General features: G+C 45.1%; 1 protein-coding gene across 3 annotated transcripts in view; it reads right to left on the bottom strand.

The window, feature by feature from the left end:
- The window catches only part of DEF8 (differentially expressed in FDCP 8 homolog), a 31,985-nt gene extending 26,600 nt beyond the window's left edge, over window positions 1-5,385 (bottom strand). For 2 of the 3 annotated variants that reach the window (XM_030204628.1, XM_030204630.1), the window contains exons 1-2: window positions 5,192-5,344; window positions 3,803-3,937 (exon numbers count right to left, since the gene is read on the bottom strand). In XM_030204628.1, coding sequence (XP_030060488.1) covers window positions 3,803-3,926 — 124 coding nt within the window. In that variant the 5' untranslated portion in view covers window positions 3,927-3,937; window positions 5,192-5,344. The other variant, XM_030204629.1, reaches the window with a different exon arrangement.
- Window positions 5,386-18,381: the final 12,996 nt, after the last annotated feature.

Here is an 18,381-nt window from a genome sequence, read left to right as displayed (position 1 = left end):
GTCACTGTGCTGAAAAAAACGTTTCCCCCCAGCACCCCTCTTTCACGACTTCTCGTGTAGTCTTACCAGATGCCAAACCTGCTGGTTCAGTTAATGAAAGCATCGTACTACAGAGCACTGCGAAAGCCCATCGGACTCCTGGATGTCCTGGGACGCACCAGGCCACCATCAGACACTAAACATTTGCAAAGCTGCTCCTTAGATTCAGCAGAATCACTTTGTTTTGTAAAAGGAAGGAAGAGCCGTTACCTCCATTCCTGCCCACTGCAACTTCAATTGCAACATTCATTCACAAACATGACACCCAGTTTCCTGTGGTGAAGTCTGGGCAGAATTAAGCTACAGCAGGGTTGTCAGGATACCCACCATGACTATGCAGGAGATATATTTGCCTGCGTTACCTTCCTCGTATGCAGATCTCTCCTGCCATAGTCACGGTGGGTATCCTCAAAACTTGACCGGCCTGGTGTAACCTGAGGAAAACCCCCGCCTTACAAGAATTCCTTCTGGAGCTTTAGGTCAGTGATCAAAGTCCACACCAGTAAGAGCAGTGAATTAAGGAGTTTTTCCTCCTTCACACAACCCCATCAGACAAAATCTAAATATACGTCCCTTCACAGACAGTGCAAAGGGTCATGTCACGTCACTAACGGTCATTTCAGTATCCTTCATTCCTCCAGAAAAGCCTTTAAAAAAAACTGAGTCTTTAAGGGTCGCTTGATCTGTTGAGCATTGTCACATAATCTTAGAGGACCAGAAAGATTATCCCAAACCGGCAAAGCACATGCATTTGTTTCACTGCATGCAAATCTCTCTCATGAATATTCATTATGGGTATTCTGAAAACCTGACTGGCTGGAGTGCCTCCAGGACCAGGTTTGGGACCCACTGGCATAATGATACGTCAAAGGAGAAGAAGGTCAACACAACTACTTCAGTCTTTCAGACCTCAATAATCAACTCAGACAGTACATCCTTAAAAGCAAAATATACAGGTACCTTCCCATATACACGTTGCTGTATCCAAACAAGAACTTTAAACATAACTAGATACATAACAGGCGACCAGCGGAGCTTTTTTAACCCAGGACTGGTATGTGCTAATCTTGACACTCAAGAATTTAACAATGGAATAGATGTGAACAACACAATTTGTCACTGAATGTATCAAAAACAGATTGATTGTTGGTAGAACTTTAGACCCAGGTTCACCCATGACTTTTGTATATCATTGGGTGAACATCATTGTTAAACCATTTATTCGAAGTCTGGGTGTTATCTTAGATGCAAATTTAATCATGCAAACGCAAGTAGATCAAGTTACATCCACAGCTTTCTTTCAGCTTCGATTATTGAGCAAGCCGAAGGGGATGGTGCTACCGTCAGATTTCTGGCCTATTGAGCAGAGCCCGGTTCTAACAAAAATGGATTATTGTAATTCGTTTTATTTGGGTTGTCATCCAGATTCCAGGCTCTGTAGGTTGTCTGAAAATTTGACAGTGGCACCATCCCCTTCAAGCTTGCTCGGTAATCGAAGCTGAAAGAAAGCTGCGGAAATAACTTGATCTACTCGCTTTTGCATGATTAGATTTGCATCTAAGATAACACCAAGACTTCGAATAAATGAGGTTCACCCAACGATATACAAAAGTCATGGGTAAACCTGGGATCTAAAGTTTTACCAACGGACAATCTCAGTTTTTGATACATTCAGTGACAAATTATGTTGTTTCACATCCATTCCATGATCTTATCCAAACATTCCAACTTAGACCCAGATCACACACATTTTTCCCAAAAGGAAAGAAAAGCTACACTCTGTAGGAAACATGTAATTCCTGAAGCATAGTACCGAGAGAGACCATGAACAAGTTCAAAAGTACTGCCAACAAGGCAGAACCCTGCAACACACCCTGAGTAAACGGGGAAATTAACAGTATCCCTTATTTGAACATGAAACGAACGATCTTGTAAGTAAGATTTAAACCATGAGAGTACATGACCTCAGACACCTAGATCAAACCAAGTGTTTCACAAAAGCTGATGATCAATAGCAGGAAAGGCAGACACAATATCTAATGTGCAGAAACAAAGGTCCTGATCCATACCAATGCTTAACTCAACGATCATAGACAATCAAAATTCTCCGCTAGGGTGTGTTCTAAAACCATACTGATTATCATCCAACATGTCTTTCTTCCATAAAATCCATCAACTGTTGTAATACTACTTTCTCAATATTCAAACTGTAATATAAAGACTTAAGTAGTGGTTTAACTGTAGCACATTTTAAAGACTCTGATAAATATCCATCCTGCAAAGGTTTGTTGACAGTTTTCATCAAAGAAGACGCTTTCAAATCCGGAATTAACTTAATGCAGAAGAAGACGGTTCTGATTGAGCTCTAGTATGTGTATTTCAGACCACTAGTGCCTGATGTTCCATTATCTGTCATGCGCTCGCTCCGGCTCCGGGCCGCAGAGCATTAAGTTCAGTTTCCCATTCAGGGCCACTCTCACCTCACTCATCCATTCCAGTTCACCTGCAGTTGAGCTTGGGAGTGGGTGTACGGTCCGGAATAGCGATCTAGGAGTTTGGGAGGAACTTGCATCCTCAAAGATGCACTGTAGTCACAGCTTATGCAAACTCAAACCATTAATTCCAACTCTGCAACAGGCAGCTCTTCAGACCTTTACTGAGTAAATTCAACAGCAAATAAAACTCCAACTTAAGTGCTGTTCTCAATGGCTGTTTCTCCTTCTCTCAGCACAAATTCAATCTTAGTGGGCTCAGACCCTCCTCTGGTCTGACCCCCCCCCCCCAACCTCTGGATCTACCCTGGTCCTGAGACTGAGCTCTCCCTCATTCCAATCCCCTGCTCCCGGGCTGGGTCTTTCTTCTGCCCACCCGTAGTAAAACACAGTATCCCGGTTGCCGCTTTCAGGAGCCACAACCCTCTTTTACAGCCAAAGATCACACTCCTCACTCAGGAGTCCCCTTTTCTCCTCCTGGTCTCTTGGAAGGGGATCATCAGGCAACCAAAGATGACCCCTCTATGGGCATAACTCTAACCTTTATCCCCTCATCATTCTCTTCAAGAGCAACACTTTTCCCCTGAATTCTGTTTCACCACTCCCCATGGGCTGGGTTTCCTCCCACCCAGGGCCATCCTACTACTCCATGGCAAGGACCTCCCCTCCCCCCCCCCGGGCTCTAGAAAAATCTATCAGTTTAGTAATACCCATCCCATGGGGTATTATTACATGTACCTGTTATGGATACATTTAAAGATCACTGAACCCAGGAGTACGAGCTCCCTGTTCTTGTGAGTTCACAGTAACATAGTAAATGACGGCAGATAAAGACCTGTACGGTCCATCCAGTCTGCCCAAAAAGATAAACTCATTTACATGGTGTGTGGTACTTTATATGTATACCCGAGTTTGATTTGTCCCTGCCTTTCTCAAGGCACAGACCATAGAAGTCTCTCAGCACTGCTCTTCTACTAAAAGTTCTGAAGCTAACGTCGAAGCCCCTTAAAATTTACACTCCAGCCCATCCCTATCTATTCAGTCATGATCAGGGCATAGACCGTAGAAGCCTGCCCAGCACCAGTTTTGCGTCCCAATTACCGGCGTTGCCACCCAATCTCTACTAAGATTCTGTGGATCCATTCCTTCTAACCAGGATGGAATGGATCCACGGAATCTTAGTGGAATAAGTTTCCTTCTGTCTCTAATTAGCACCAAGACAAGACAGCAGCCCCTGGAGTCTGCTCGCCTTCACAAGAATCAAAACAAACCTCTATGGAGCAGGTCTTCAATGGCTTCGGATGCATCCTGGTCACCTTTGCCTTCGACCCCTTGCTTGTTGAAGGGGTTGAGATGGGCCTGTCGAAATCGAACCAGTTTCTCATCATATTCCATATCAGCTAACCCTGTAGGAAACACACAGAGGAGAGGTGAAAAAAAAAAAGGACAAGCAAAGCTTAACGGAGAACTCCAGGAAAGACACAAATTGCAAAGCACATCCCACACCCTGTAGAGGAGTGATGCAAGACAAGTACTAGAGGAAGAGATGGCAGTAAATTTAAGAGACGGAGATCACACCCCACATACACGAGGGAGGCCACTGCTTGTTTGGGATTGGTAGCATGGAATGGTGCTACTATTTGGAATCAATAGAAATAGAATAAAACATTGAAAAGAAAAGGATACCTTTTTTATTGTACTAACTTAATTCATTATAAATGGAATCTTGCTACTATTTGGGATTCTGTATGGAATTTTGCTACTATTTGGGATTCTGTATGGAATCTTGCTATTCCTCAGGATTCTGGAATCTTGCTACTATTTGGGATTCTGTATGGAATCTTGCTACTCCTCAGGATTCTGGAATCTTGCTACTATTTGGGATTCTATATGGCATCAATAGAAATAGAATAAAACATTGAAAAGAAAATGATACCTTTTTTTTATTGTACTAACTTAATTCATTATAAATGGAATCTTGCTACTCCTCAGGATTCTGGAATCTTGCTACTATTTGGGATTCTGTATGGAATCTTGCTATTCCTCAGGATAATGGAATCTTGCTACTATTTGGGATTCTGTATGGAATTTTGCTACTATTTGGGATTCTGTATGGAATCTTGCTACTCCTCAGGATTCTGGAATCTTGCTACTATTTGGGATTCTATATGGAATCTTGCTATTCCTCAGGATTCTGGAATCTTGCTACTATTTGGGATTCTGTATGGAATCTTGCTACTCCTCAGGATAATGAAATCTTGCTATTTGGGATTCTGCCAGGTACTTGTGACTCGGATTAGCCAGAGTTGGAAGCAGGATACAGGGCTAGATGGACATTGCTCTGACCCTGTACGGCTATTCTTAGGTTCTTCTACCCTGGCTTTGGGGTGAGGTTCGCATAAAACTAAACCATTAGACACACAGTGACCTGCCCCCCCCCCCCCCTCCTTCACAAGGGGCTCAAGGAAGCAGCAGAAGCCCTGAAAAGAACCGAGGAGAGAGAAAAATACTGCAGAGCCGGATGAGGGAGAAGCTGCCCCCCCCCCCCTCCCCGGGAACAGGATGAGAACCAGCAAAGACCCCCCCCCCCCCCCTTACAGGTAATGTCAGCCCCTGACCCCTCCCTGCCGGTCTCAGCCTCCGGAATCAATAACGCTCACCGCGGCATCGCGCTCCCAGCAGCCGTCCAACAGCGCCACTGCGGGAAAAGGCCCGTCGGGAATCCGCCCCCCCCCTCCCGGGCGGCCTTGCCGGTGGCAGCTACCGGGAGAACCACTAACAGGCAGCGCTTCCAAGAGACACTGTTCAAACAAGACTCACTACCCCCACCTGCAGGCTGGAGCGTGGAGGCGGCCGTCTGACCAGGCTCCTCCCCTGTCCCCTCCCCTCGCTCTTATCTTCTAGCTCTTAACTAGCACCACCCCCGATCCGCCCTAATCCTAGCTCTAGCTCCTCCCCTTCTCCCTCCTCTAGCCATCGCTCTGCTCCACCTCCTAACGGTAGCTCTGGCCTTTCTCCTCCCTCCGCCCCGCCCCAATTGCCAGCGCTACCCTTGAAGTGAACCTGTCTAGTCCAGTATCTTAGTCTGTATGAGCTGAAGCCAGTAGGCGGAGCTTGACGCCATTTTAGTTCACCCAAAACAATAGCCAAAGACTAGTAGAAGTCATGGACTGTCTATACTGGTCACCTGTTGGATAAGGCAGTGCCTTCAAAGGGGGAGGACAAAAGATTCTTTTTTGAAACCTTCCCTTATCTAGATATAAATAAAAATTGAATATCACTGAAATAGCTTTAAAATTATTGTAGCTGGTAGCAAAAGTATTTAGTGCTCCTTTTTCTACACTGTTCTATACAATACAGATGGGCACATTTCAGTCAGGATATCCTGTTTCCTGATGGGTTCATCTGCCTTGGGAAGCCTGGTGCTATAAATGGAACTAAAAGTCCTTTCATTGGGGAACAACATGGAACCACATCATCATCTGTTTTGTAGAAGTTTACCTTTTAGATACACAAATGGATTATTCTAGTTTAGGAATGTTTCAGGGACAAGTGGTTTTATAAGTCAAAATAAATATTTTGTTTCATGCAGATCTCCTTCGTTTAAACATAACTACATGGGATATAAGCCCCTAATGCAGTCCATTGTTCTTGTGATGATACTGTGCCAAAACTAAAATCTCTTTCTGGTCAATAATAAAAGGAGCTCGTTGTGAACACTATCCATCCTAAAAGGCTGTTTTCTGGCTGTGCATGAGGAATTGTGATATTGAAGAAATAAGTGTATGTTTGCGTCCCTAGTCATGCATTCAAAGGTTATATAGTCCTTTCAAGAAATCCAGTTAATCGTTTAACTTATTAGTGGAACATAACCACAGAGGCATGGTATGGTTGCATTTTCAATATGGTAATCCTAGGGCCCAGCTAAGGAACAGGTTATTTTGAGTTAGTCTTCACTGGTCCAAACTTGCTTTCATTGTGCCATCACCATCCAGCTGGATAAGTGGTGTCTTAAAAGGTGGAGGATAAAGGACATTTTTTAAAAACATTTTGTCCCATATTATCCCAAGCATACTCAAGTTCAATGTGGCTTACATTTGAAAATACAGTGAGCCAAAATAATAGAATTCAGTTTTATTGTGGGGGCAAGTACATGGATATGTCTGAACCATTTAATAAACATAAGATTACCATATACACCCAGCTAGGAATTTAAAAGTTTGTCCTTTAATGATGCTGCATGTTCAGAAATCATAGCCATAAGTATAGACAGTTAGTAAAATATGATTACTTACATACATCAGAACAGACATCCATACACACATTGCAAAAGTAAACAACAACTTCTACAGAGTACCTACTACTACTACTACTACTTATCACTTCTATAGCGCTACAAGGCATATGCAGCGCTGTACATCATACACGAAAAGACAGTCCCTGCTCAAACAGCTTACAATCTAAATAGGACAAACACACAGATAGAACAACTAAGAGGTAAGGGAATTAAAGAGAGGTGGGGATAAAAGGGTGCAGGGCAAGTGAGTAGTGGGTAGGAGTCAAAAGCAGTGTTAAAGAGGTGGGCTTTTAGCCTGGATTTGAAGACGGCCAAAGACGGGGCTAGACGAACAGGCTCGGGAAGTCTATTCCAGGCGTGAGGTGCAGCGAGATAAAAGGAACGGAGTCTGGAATTAGCAGTAGAGCAGAAAGGGGATCGACAAGAGAGATTTATCCACAGATTTATCTCTCACCCGTCCACCCCTATCCTGCCAGACCTCCAAATTTTAACTCTATTTTCTCATTTCCATCTTCCAAAATTCCAGACAGCAGATATACAGATCAGCAGGACCCAAAGCAGTCCAAAACAAGTAAAAAATTTTTTTAAAATCCCACAGTTTATACCTAATTGTTCAACCAACCTTAGGATTCACCTTTGGGTTTAAAAAGCAGAACTATGTGCATGTAAGGACTTGGGCCCTGTTTACTAAGCCGCACTAGAAGCACATTACTGCTTTTAGCGCGCTGTGTAGGCACCCACAATATCCTATGGGCGCCTACACAGTTAGCATGCGCTAATTTTGTGCACGCACTAAAAACGCTAGTGCACCTTAGTAAATGGAGCCCTTGGCAAACAAGTTAAAACAAAGTTTACAGGAAATGCCTTTAATATGTAATACTTGGTATCAATAATGGAACAGTGATGGAATATTCAGATAGCAAGCAGCCTGAGTCAACAGATTTATTTTCCATTGAACATAATTTACTTTGTATGAACTTGGCTACTAATAGTGTTCTGAACTAGGCAATATTGGCACATTTAGACTGCCTCTGGACAGAACTTCTGCATGAAAGGAGCTACATAAGCAAAAGCAGATTCTCTGAGAATGCAAAACTGTCAGTTTTATGTTAAACTGTAACTGCTGTACACTGCCTTGGGTGAATCTCTTCATAAATGCAGTTAATAAATCCCAATAAATAAATAAAGGAACCCCCCCTACCTCCTAATTCAATACATAGCTATGAAATAGTAGTAATTAAAAAAAACAAGTGCATTTTATATCACTGCATTCCACAAAACAAAAAGGAACACGTTTCCACATGCTATCTTTTTCTTTTGATGTAGGCACAGGAAACAAAACTGTTAAACACTCCCAGTTTCAACCTAATTAATGTTTGTTTGTTTATTTTAATTAGACTTATAAATAGTAAGTCTGATTTTTAAGCACCTGATTCTCATACCATGGCATGATGTCTGTTTTTGTGGGCCTTTACTAGGTGAAAACATCTCTGCACTGATATTGGGCAGTCGCTATAACCAGCCCCTCCAAATGACACAATGGTTTTTACAATTTAGAACTAAATTACTACTCTAAGCAATTTATCTAAGATTTCCGATCTGATGAAGAAGGGCAACCTTCGAAAGCTAATCAAAAAATGTATTATGTCCAATAAAAAAGGTATCATCTTATTTTCTTTTCCATGTTTTATTTCTATTGATTACCTCTAAAAGTGGACTAACATGGCTACCACATCTCTCTACTCTAAGCAATAAAACCAATGCTTCCTTTGTATGCATCTGTATGCTGCTCAAGCCAGCATGTTTGAAAATATGAGATTAAATAAAAATGCTACTAATAAAGAACAACAACGAGGATGCAGAATCTCATAGGTTTGCTTGCTTTGTTTTGAGTGTACTAGATGACGGCTGCACGGGGAAGGGGAAACACAGACTATCATAATAGGCTTGAACATTTTGACATCATCCCGCCTCCTGTTTTATTCAGCCTCTGTGGCTTGAACAAGGAAGTTTATTAAACTTTGAACCCCCTCTGTCCGTTCACTCCTCACTTAGCTCCACCCCTAATCCTGGTTTTAGCTTCTTCTTCTTCCCGGCCTCACTCACCCTTAATCCTAGTTTTGCTCCGTCCTCTCCCCGTCTCTGGCTCTAACACTCACTACACACTCCCAATCCGTCCATTAGCCTAGTTCTAGGTTCTCTTTTCACCCAGCAGGGTTGCCAGGTGGAAAAATTTTTTCCCACCCAAACCAGCCTAAATCCAGCCCAAAACCCGCCCAAACTCAAACCCCGCCCCTGACACCCCCACCCCCGCGTCATCACCCCGCCCCCGCCGTCATCGGCCCCGCCTCCCTCGTCATCGGCCCCGCCCAGAACGTCACTAACCCCGCCCAAAACGTCACTAACCCCGCCCCCCGCGGCCGAAAAAAACCGCCTGAAAACCGCCCAAAAGAAAAAAAAGAAGCCCAAAAAACCGCAACCCGCCGCGGGCAAAAATTTCCCGCGGCGGGTTGCGGAAAACCGCCCAATTGGCCGGTAAAACCGCCCACCTGGCAACACTGTCACCCAGCCCTGCTCTCTAACTAGATCCAGATCTGCCCGGATTGATCCAGTCCTAGGTTTACCCCATTGCATGAAGGGACTTGTGGTCGGATTCCCTAAGAAAAAGCCAGGTTTACAGTTCCAGTATGCATTGGATTAATCCCAGTCTGGATCTAGTTAGCAACCCTGCCTCTAACCCTCGCTGTGCTACGTCCCAGCCTTCACCCGTTTTAACTATCTGTCCTATCAATTATGGATTTCACTCTCACCAATACTATTCAATATAATGATGACCCCCACTAGCCAAATCCCTATCCAACCAAAACCTTCATCCGTTCATATATGTAGATGATGTCACAATTTACATCCCTTTCAAACACGACCTAACAGAAATCACAGATGAGATCAAGTGCGGTTTGGACATTATGGACTCATGGGCAAATTCATTCCAACTGAAATTAAACACTGAAAAAACACACTGTCTTATCCTCGCATCCCAACATAATAAATATAAACCCACAACCTTAAACACCCCAAATCACTCCCTCCCTATCTCAGGCAGCCTCAAAATACTAGGCGTTACAATTGACCGAAACCTCACACTTGAGAGCCAAATAAACTCCACCATAAAGAAAATGTTTCAGTGGAAGCTTAAACGTATAAAACCTTTCTTCCTGAGCGATATTTTCCGTAACCTAATACAATCAATGGTAATGAGCCACGCAGATTACTGCAACAGAATATATGTGGGATGCAAAGAACAACTCATAAAGAAACTCCAGACAGCCCAAAACACGGCAGCCAGGTTGATCTTCGGTAAATCACATTTCGAACCTGCCAAACACCTCCGAGAAAAACTGCACTGGCTCCCTATCAAAGAACGTATCACCTTCAAAATCTGCACCTTGGTCCACAAGATTATCTATGGTGAAACCCCAGGATACATGGTCGACCTGATTGACATTCCGGACAGAAACAGAACTAGAGCATCACGCACCTACCTAAATCTCCATTACCTGAGCTGCAAAGGTCTCTCAGGCCCACCCAGTCAGCAGCCCATGAGGCCCCCAAAACTCTTCAGTTGCAGCGCCTCACTACTCTCTCCCTCTTCTCCACTCATGGCCTGGCATCTGCCCGTCTCTCTCTATGGACCCCCCCCCCTTCCTGCGCCAGCCCTGCAGGCAAAGATGCCAGATGGGCGGTTTTCCTGCCCAATTGGGCGGCTTTCCGCGACCTGCTGCGGGAAATTTTTGCCCGCTGCGGGTCGCGGTTTTTTTAGCGGCTTTCTTTTCCATTGGGCGGGGTTTTTTTCCTGCCGGTTGCTGTTTTTCGCCCCGCAGGGGCGTGGTTAATGACGTCTGGGGCGGAGGTGTTGACGTCAGGGTGGAGCTGATGATGGCGGGGCGGGGTGTGCAGTTTTTGGGCAGGTTTAGAGGCTGGTTTGGGTCGGAAAAATTATTTAAATCTGGCAACCCTGCAGCAGGCTTCTCTCTATCATGTCCTGCCCTCAGTGATGTCACTTCTTATTTCTTTGGTGGGGACGTGGGAGAAAGAAGCCTGCAGGGCTGGCACGCAATGGCTCTGAGGTAGGACCAGGGGAGGGGGTTGAGAGAGAAACGGGCAGACATTGGGTCATTTAAAAACAAAACACAAACACTATATTATATGTATGTACAGGGGTGGGAAGGGCCCACCCAAAATGGCAGGTCTGCCTACGCCCCAGTAAAATACAAACTAACCTATGCATCAAACTTCTCCTGTATATATACACACAATTATGGAATATACTCCCAAAGACTGTGAAATCAATTTACGACCATTTAGACTTCAGGAGATCATTAAAGACCTACCTATTCAGGAAAGCTTTCCCCACCAATTCAACCCAGATGATCCCTCCAATCTACAACACAGCAAACCACAAGCTGCACTGGACGCTACATACTTGTCTATTAGATTGTAAGCTCTTTGAGCAGGGACTGTCTCTCTTTGTTAAATTGTACAGCGCTGCGTAACCCTAGTAGCGCTCTAGAAATGTTAAGTAGTACATACTACTTCCTATCCCTGATCCCTAGGCACCTGAACATATTAGTTTTACCCGACCCTAACTTCAAATTGTATCTGTTTCCATACCAGTCTAGGCGATCGCCTTGACCTGCAAGATGCAAGCCACATTGAGCCTGCAAATAGGTGGGGAAATGTGGGAAACAAACACATTTTCTTTCCTTTTAGCCGCTTGTCTAACGGCGGGATATAAATTATAAAATCAATTTGAATGTAGCTCCACCCCCAAATTATCTGCCCCTCCCTCTAATCGTCGCTGCACTCCTTTATTCTGCCCTTTGCCCAGCTCCGCCTTCTCACCTCATCCTCTCCCTTTAGGCCCCGCCCCATCTCAGTTCCTCTCCCTCCTCCCGCTAGGCGCAGGTTAGATCCAACCTCCTTGCCCCGCCCCATCTAATCTCCTTCCTACCTCGTTCTGCCCAATCCCAGCTCAATCTCTAAGCCCGTCCCCCCCTCTCTGTCTTCCATTGGGCGTGGTGTGGAGGGGAGGCGGTGCTGCTCTATCATGTGATAGGACACTGAGAGGCTGGGGGCGGTGCCCTGTTTCCGGCTTGGAGGCGATTCATTTTAGCCAGAGAGAGACTTGCTCATGAGAAAAGTGCAGCAGCTTTATCACAATCTAGCAGGAGAGAATGTGGCTTCGCATTTCTTCTTGCGCCCAACTTTCTCTGGCATTTTTACAGATGCCACTTCTGAGTCCTCCGTTTCAGATTAGGTAACTGCATTAGGAGGACACTTTGTGCATGTGTTGCTATACAGTAATTAATTAAAATGAAAACAAACACTAGTAATAAACATTAAGATAAAATTGCCAGGGCACTTCCCCAGTTTATTTATTTATTTGTTGCATTTGTATCCCACATTCTAGTGCTGGTCTATTTTCTCTCTGATCAGGTTACTTTTGTGAGCTGCAACATCAATCAGGCCCATCTGATCTGCTGCTTCCCGCCCCCTCCCCCCATGAGGTTTCTTGGCCAAGGCATATTGCAGTTTTTGCAGTGCTGCTTTTTTATACCTAGAATTGTTGCTTTGAGTCCTGGAGGTAGGGTTACCATAGTCAGGGGTGTAGCCAGACCTTGCGGTGGGAGGGGGCCAGAGCCCAAGGTGGGGGGGCACATCTTGGTCTGCCGCTACCCCTGCCACTCCCCCAATTGCTAACTGTTAGCAATGACCTTGGCTGGTGGGGGTCCTCAACCCCCGCCAGCTGAAGCCTTCTCCAGCGCCGGTCTCCGGCACCGCAGTGTTGCCTGCCCTGCTCTCTCTTCCCCCTCACATCCTGCACGCTCCTTTTAGTGAAACTCTCAATTTCACTAAAAGCGTGCAGGACATGAGGGGGAAGAGAAAGCGGGATAGGCGACTCTGCGGCGCTGGAGACTGGCGCTGGACAAGGCTTCAGCTGGTGGGGGTTGGGGACCCCCGCCAGCCAAACCAGGGCCCCAGAGGAAATTTGGAGCCCCCATGGCCCCACGTAGCTACACCATCGCCATAGGTCCTAAGAAGACATGGCCTCTTTTCTTTTTGGACTTCTTCAGTATCTTACCTCACCAATCTAATACGTTTCTTTGAAGGGTGAACAAACATGGATAAAGGTGAACCGGTTGATATTGTGTATCTGGATTTTCAGAAGGCGTTTGACAAAGTACCTCATGAAAGACTCCAGAGGAAATTGGAGAGTCATGGGATAGGAGGTAGTGTTCTATTGTGAATTAAAAACTGATAAAAAGACAGAAAACAGAGAGTGGGGTTAAATGGTCAGTACTCTCAATTGAGAAGGGTAGTTAGTGGGGTTCCCCAGGGGTCTGTGCTGGGACCGCTGCTTTTTAATGTATTTAGAAATGATAACTAGTGAGGTACTTAAATTTGCTGATGAAACAAAAGTTATTCAAAGCTGTTAAATCACAAGAGGATTGTGAAAAATTGCAAGAGAACCTTTCGAGATTGGGCATCCAAATGGCAGATTCAATGTGAATCAGTGCAAAGTGATGCATGTGGGAAAGAGGAACCCAAACTAGAGCTACTTGATGCAAGGTTACACATTAGGAGTCGCTGACCAGGAAAAGGATCTAGGTGTCATCATTGATGATACATTCAAACCCTCTGCTCAGTGTGGGGCGGCGGCTAAGAAAGCAAACAGAATGTTAGGAATTAGGAAAGGAATGGAAAATAAAAATGAGAATGTTATGCCTTTGTATCACTCCATGGTGTGACCACACCTCAAATCCTGTGTGAAATTAGAAAAGGTACAGAGAAAGGCGATAAAAATGATAAAGGGGATGGGACAACTTCCCTATGAGGAAAGGCTAAAGTGGCTAGGGCTCTTCAGCTTGGAGAAGAGACGGCTGAAGGGAGATAAGATAGAGATCTATAAAATACTGAGTGAAATGGAGTGGGTGGATGTGAATCACTTGTTTACTCTGTCCAAAAATACTAGGATTAGGGGGCATGCAATGAGGCTATTAAGTAGTACATTTAAAACAAATTGGAGAAAATATTTCTTCACGCAAAGTGTAATTAAACTCTGGAATGTGTTGCCAGAGAATGTGGTAAAAGCAGTTAGCTTAGCAGGGTTTAAAAAAGGTTCAGCTAACTTCCTAAAAGAAAAGTCACTGCTTATTTCTAGGATAAGCAGCATACAATCTGTTACTGTTTTGGAATCTTGCCAGGTATTGTTACTGAATTGGCCACTGTTGGAAACAGGATACTGGGCTTGATGGACCTTCGGTCTGTCCCAGTATGGCAATACTTATGTTCTTATGCTATGTATTTGAATCTCTGCCATATTGCACGTCTCTCTTGTAAATAAATGCAATCTTACATAGTCCTACATATCACTGCAGAAACTGGGGTCTGTGGGGCAGTGGGTAGAATCTGCAACTCCTCAGCCTTTCTCTTTAACTGAGGAGAAAAGCCCTGAACACTGGAACATTAATTGAAAATGGGAATAAACAAAGGGACCAGAAAATAGCTGCTGTGTTAGCAATAAGCTAAGATATGGGTAAAGTTACTGGAACAGCTTGCGGGATCAGTGCGAGCTTGCGTCTGTTGGATGGCACCATAAGCTGGGACATTCTGAAATGATTATGCAATGTAAGGGTGGTAACAATCTTCAGGCTTCTTAATATATTAAGAACCTATACTAATGAGCAGAAAATATGTACAGGTGTCTTTTTTTCCCCTTTCTGTAACATGAAAGAGAGGATGGAATATGTTTGTGTTGCCTTTTGCTAAATTTTTGCTATAACTGATAAGTTGCTACAAAGAGGATCACAAACGTTACTTTGAGAAGACCTTCTTGTGATATCTCCACTAGGGCGTGGACTTTGGAGGAGTGGCCTAGTGGTGTCTTGCAATCCAGAGGTGGCCGGTTCAAATCCTACTGCTGCTCCTTGTGATCTTGGGCAAGTCACTTAACCCTCCATTGCCTCAGGTACAAACTTAGGTTGTGAGCCCTCCAGGGACAGAGAAATATCCAGAGTACCTGAATGTAACTCACCTTGAGCTACTACTGAAAAAGGTGTGAGCAAAATCCAAATAAATAATAAATATGACAGATTCAGGGGATTATCTCAACTTCACTCTACTCCTTAAGCCTCATCTCCTAGGACTTTTGACACATGGGTTCCTGGTACAGCCACACTGCCTCAGCTCCTGCACTCCTCTGGATTCAAGACATTTCACTGTCCTTATACAGTCAGTATTTATTCATTTTACCCCAACCCAGGACAGCCTGGACTATCCAGTCTCCTTTGAAGAGGGACAGCTTCCACTCTTCTCCCATGGAAGCAGAGTTAGAGGAATAACGTCTAGATTTTCATACTTGCAAGCGCAGCTATGAGAAACACTGGCCCAAGGGCTGTGTAGCCAAAGCAGCTGAGACTAAGTTGGTGGCAGGAGAAACACTGGTAGCTCACAAGCCAGGGAAACCTCACTTATCACCAAATCCATTTGCTGCCTAGCTCATTAGCCTCTCTTGACTCTGGTAGTGATATATTAGTAGGAAAAAAGGTGCCGGTACTCATACAGTGCCAACCTTAAGGGCGGGGGGGGGGGGGGGGTCACTATGTATAGCTCCACCCCCACAGTAGCCACACCCAGTTTACCAGCCATGGAGCATATAAAAAGGTATAATTGAAAATAGTGGACAAGTCCCTATGCCCAACAAAAGAACCCTTGACTGACTATAAACTAAGAAAATACGTAGACAAAAAAAATCAGCTGAACGCCCCCCCCCCCCCCCCCGACTCTGGCTTGCAGGATAACACCAAAACTGGAAAAAGAATTGTCCCCTTGCTATAAAAACAGTAGACATAAATTTCAAATATTCCATTCATTATATTACAAATGAACAACTACAAATAAAACAACCCCCCCCCCCCCCAAAAAAAAGCACAGCTTCCACATTGCTTTATCTTAAAAAATAAAATAAATTCTTTTTTTCTACCTTTGTTGTCTGGTCATGTACTTCTTTTCATTTGTGTTGGTCCCAGTCTCTGATTTCTACTTTCCTCATCTTCTCTTAAGTCTATGGCCAGGATTTCCTGTTTGTCATTTTTCTCTCCTCCTTCAGCTTTCTTCAATTTTATTTTTTTGCCATTATCCACATTAGTTCTTTCTTATTATTCAATCTTCCAGCATTTCTCCCATTTTGTCCCCTCTCTCCCCCATCAGCATTTCTTCCTTTTCCCCCTCTCCCCATCCAGTATTTCTTCCCTTTGTCCCCTCTTTCCCCATCCAACATTTCTCCCCTTGCCCTCTCTCCCCATCAGCATTTCTTCCTTTTCCCCCTCTCCCCCATCCAGTATTTTTCCCTTTGTCCCCTCTTTCCCCATCCAACATTTCTCCCCTTGCCCTCTCTCCCCATCAGCATTTCTTCCTTTTCCCCCTCTCCCCCATCCAGTATTTTTTCCCTTTGTCCCCTCTTTCCCCATCCAACATTTCTCCCCTTGCCCTCTCTCCCCATCAGCATTTCTTCCTTTTCCCCCTCTCCCCTATCCAGTATTTCTTCCCTTTGTCCCCTCTTCCCCATCCAACATTTCTCCCCTTGCCCTCTCTCCCCATCAGCATTTCTTCCTTTTCCCCCTCTCCCCCATCCAGTATTTTTTCCCTTTGTCCCCTCTTTCCCCATTCAACATTTCTCCCCTTGCCCTCTCTCCCCATCAGCATTTCTTCCTTTTCCCCCTCTCCCCCATCCAGTATTTTTTCCCTTTGTCCCCTCTTTCCCCATCCAACATTTCTCCCCTTGCCCTCTCTCCCCATCAGCATTTCTTCCTTTTCCCCCTCTCCCCTATCCAGTATTTCTTCCCTTTGTCCCCTCTTTCCCCATCCAACATTTCTCCCCTTGCCCTCTCTCCCCATCAGCATTTCTTCCTTTTCCCCCTCTCCCCCATCCAGTATTTTTTCCCTTTGTCCCCTCTTTCCCCATCCAACATTTCTCCCCTTGCCCTCTCTCCCCATCAGCATTTCTTCCTTTTCCCCCTCTCCCCCATCCAGTATTTTTTCCCTTTGTCCCCTCTTTCCCCATCAACATTTCTCCCCTTGCCCTCTCTCCCCATCAGCATTTCTTCCTTTTCCCCCGCTCCCCCATCCAGTATTTTTTCCCTTTGTCCCCTCTTTCCCCATCCAACATTTCTCCCCTTGCCCTCTATCCCCATCAGCATTTCTTCCTTTTCCCCCTCTCCCCCATCCAGTATTTTTTCCCTTTGTCCCCTCTTTCCCCATCCAACATTTCTCCCCTTGCCCTCTCTCCCCATCAGCATTTCTTCCTTTTCCCCCGCTCCCCCATCCAGTATTTTTTCCCTTTGTCCCCTCTTTCCCCATTCAACATTTCTCCCCTTGCCCTCTCTCCCCATCAGCATTTCTTCCTTTTCCCCCTCTCCCCCATCCAGTATTTTTTCCCTTTGTCCCCTCTTTCCCCATCCAACATTTCTCCCCTTGCCCTCTCTCCCCATCAGCATTTCTTCCTTTTCCCCCGCTCCCCCATCCAGTATTTTTTCCCTTTGTCCCCTCTTTCCCCATTCAACATTTCTCCCCTTGCCCTCTCTCCCCATCAGCATTTCTTCCTTTTCCCCCTCTCCCCCATCCAGTATTTTTTCCCTTTGTCCCCTCTTTCCCCATCCAACATTTCTCCCCTTGCCCTCTCTCCCCATCAGCATTTCTTCCTTTTCCCCCGCTCCCCCATCCAGTATTTTTTCCCTTTGTCCCCTCTTTCCCCATCCAACATTTCTCCCCTTGCCCTCTCTCTCCATTCAACATCTTTCTACTTGCCCTTTCTCTCTTCATCCAGTATTTCTCCCCTTGCCCCCTCTCCTCCCATCCAGCAACTCCAACAGCAGCAGCGGCGGCGGGAAAATGAAGAAGAAAAAGGCACGAGGCAACACTGCCGATCCCCTGTCCTTCTGACATCAGCTTCCTGTTCCGGGGCAGGGGATCAGCAGAGACAATAGCGTGTGTCCTAGCACTCCAGCCCTGCGCCTGCTACTGCTCGCAATGCTGTGCCCGTGGTGCGGCCACGGGAGATGAGTGCGGAAGGGGAAAAACCGGCGCATACTGGCACAAAGAAAGCACTGAGTATTATCCTTTCAGCTGTTTGGGGTATTATCAATGTTCAAGAGCAGAAATGTAACTAACATCTCAAAATAAAATTAATCCAACAACAACAAAAACCCACAGGGAAGATGCAGTTGGAAGCTACATGTGTACAGTTCCAATGCTGAGATTCTGAAGAACATTCTCTGCTCTGGTTAAAATGAGAAAGGAAAGTCCGAGTTCCCCAAATTACAGGGTTTACTCGTGCCTTCCACCTTTCCAGTCCTGAATGTACCAAAAAGCTCTTGCAAAGTTAAGTCACATTATGGGCTGGTAGCAGGAGAGACAGGGATGGATGGAAAAGGTTGTAGGTAGGATTATGAAATGGGAGAGGGAGAGGGATTGGATAAATGAACGGGGCAGGAG

This window comes from Microcaecilia unicolor, chromosome 5, assembly GCF_901765095.1.
Source record: "Microcaecilia unicolor chromosome 5, aMicUni1.1, whole genome shotgun sequence".
Classification (NCBI taxonomy): Eukaryota; Metazoa; Chordata; class Amphibia; order Gymnophiona; family Siphonopidae; genus Microcaecilia; species Microcaecilia unicolor.
The sequence above is the reverse complement of the archived record's forward strand: the minus strand, read 5'-3'. Positions and strand labels throughout refer to the sequence as shown.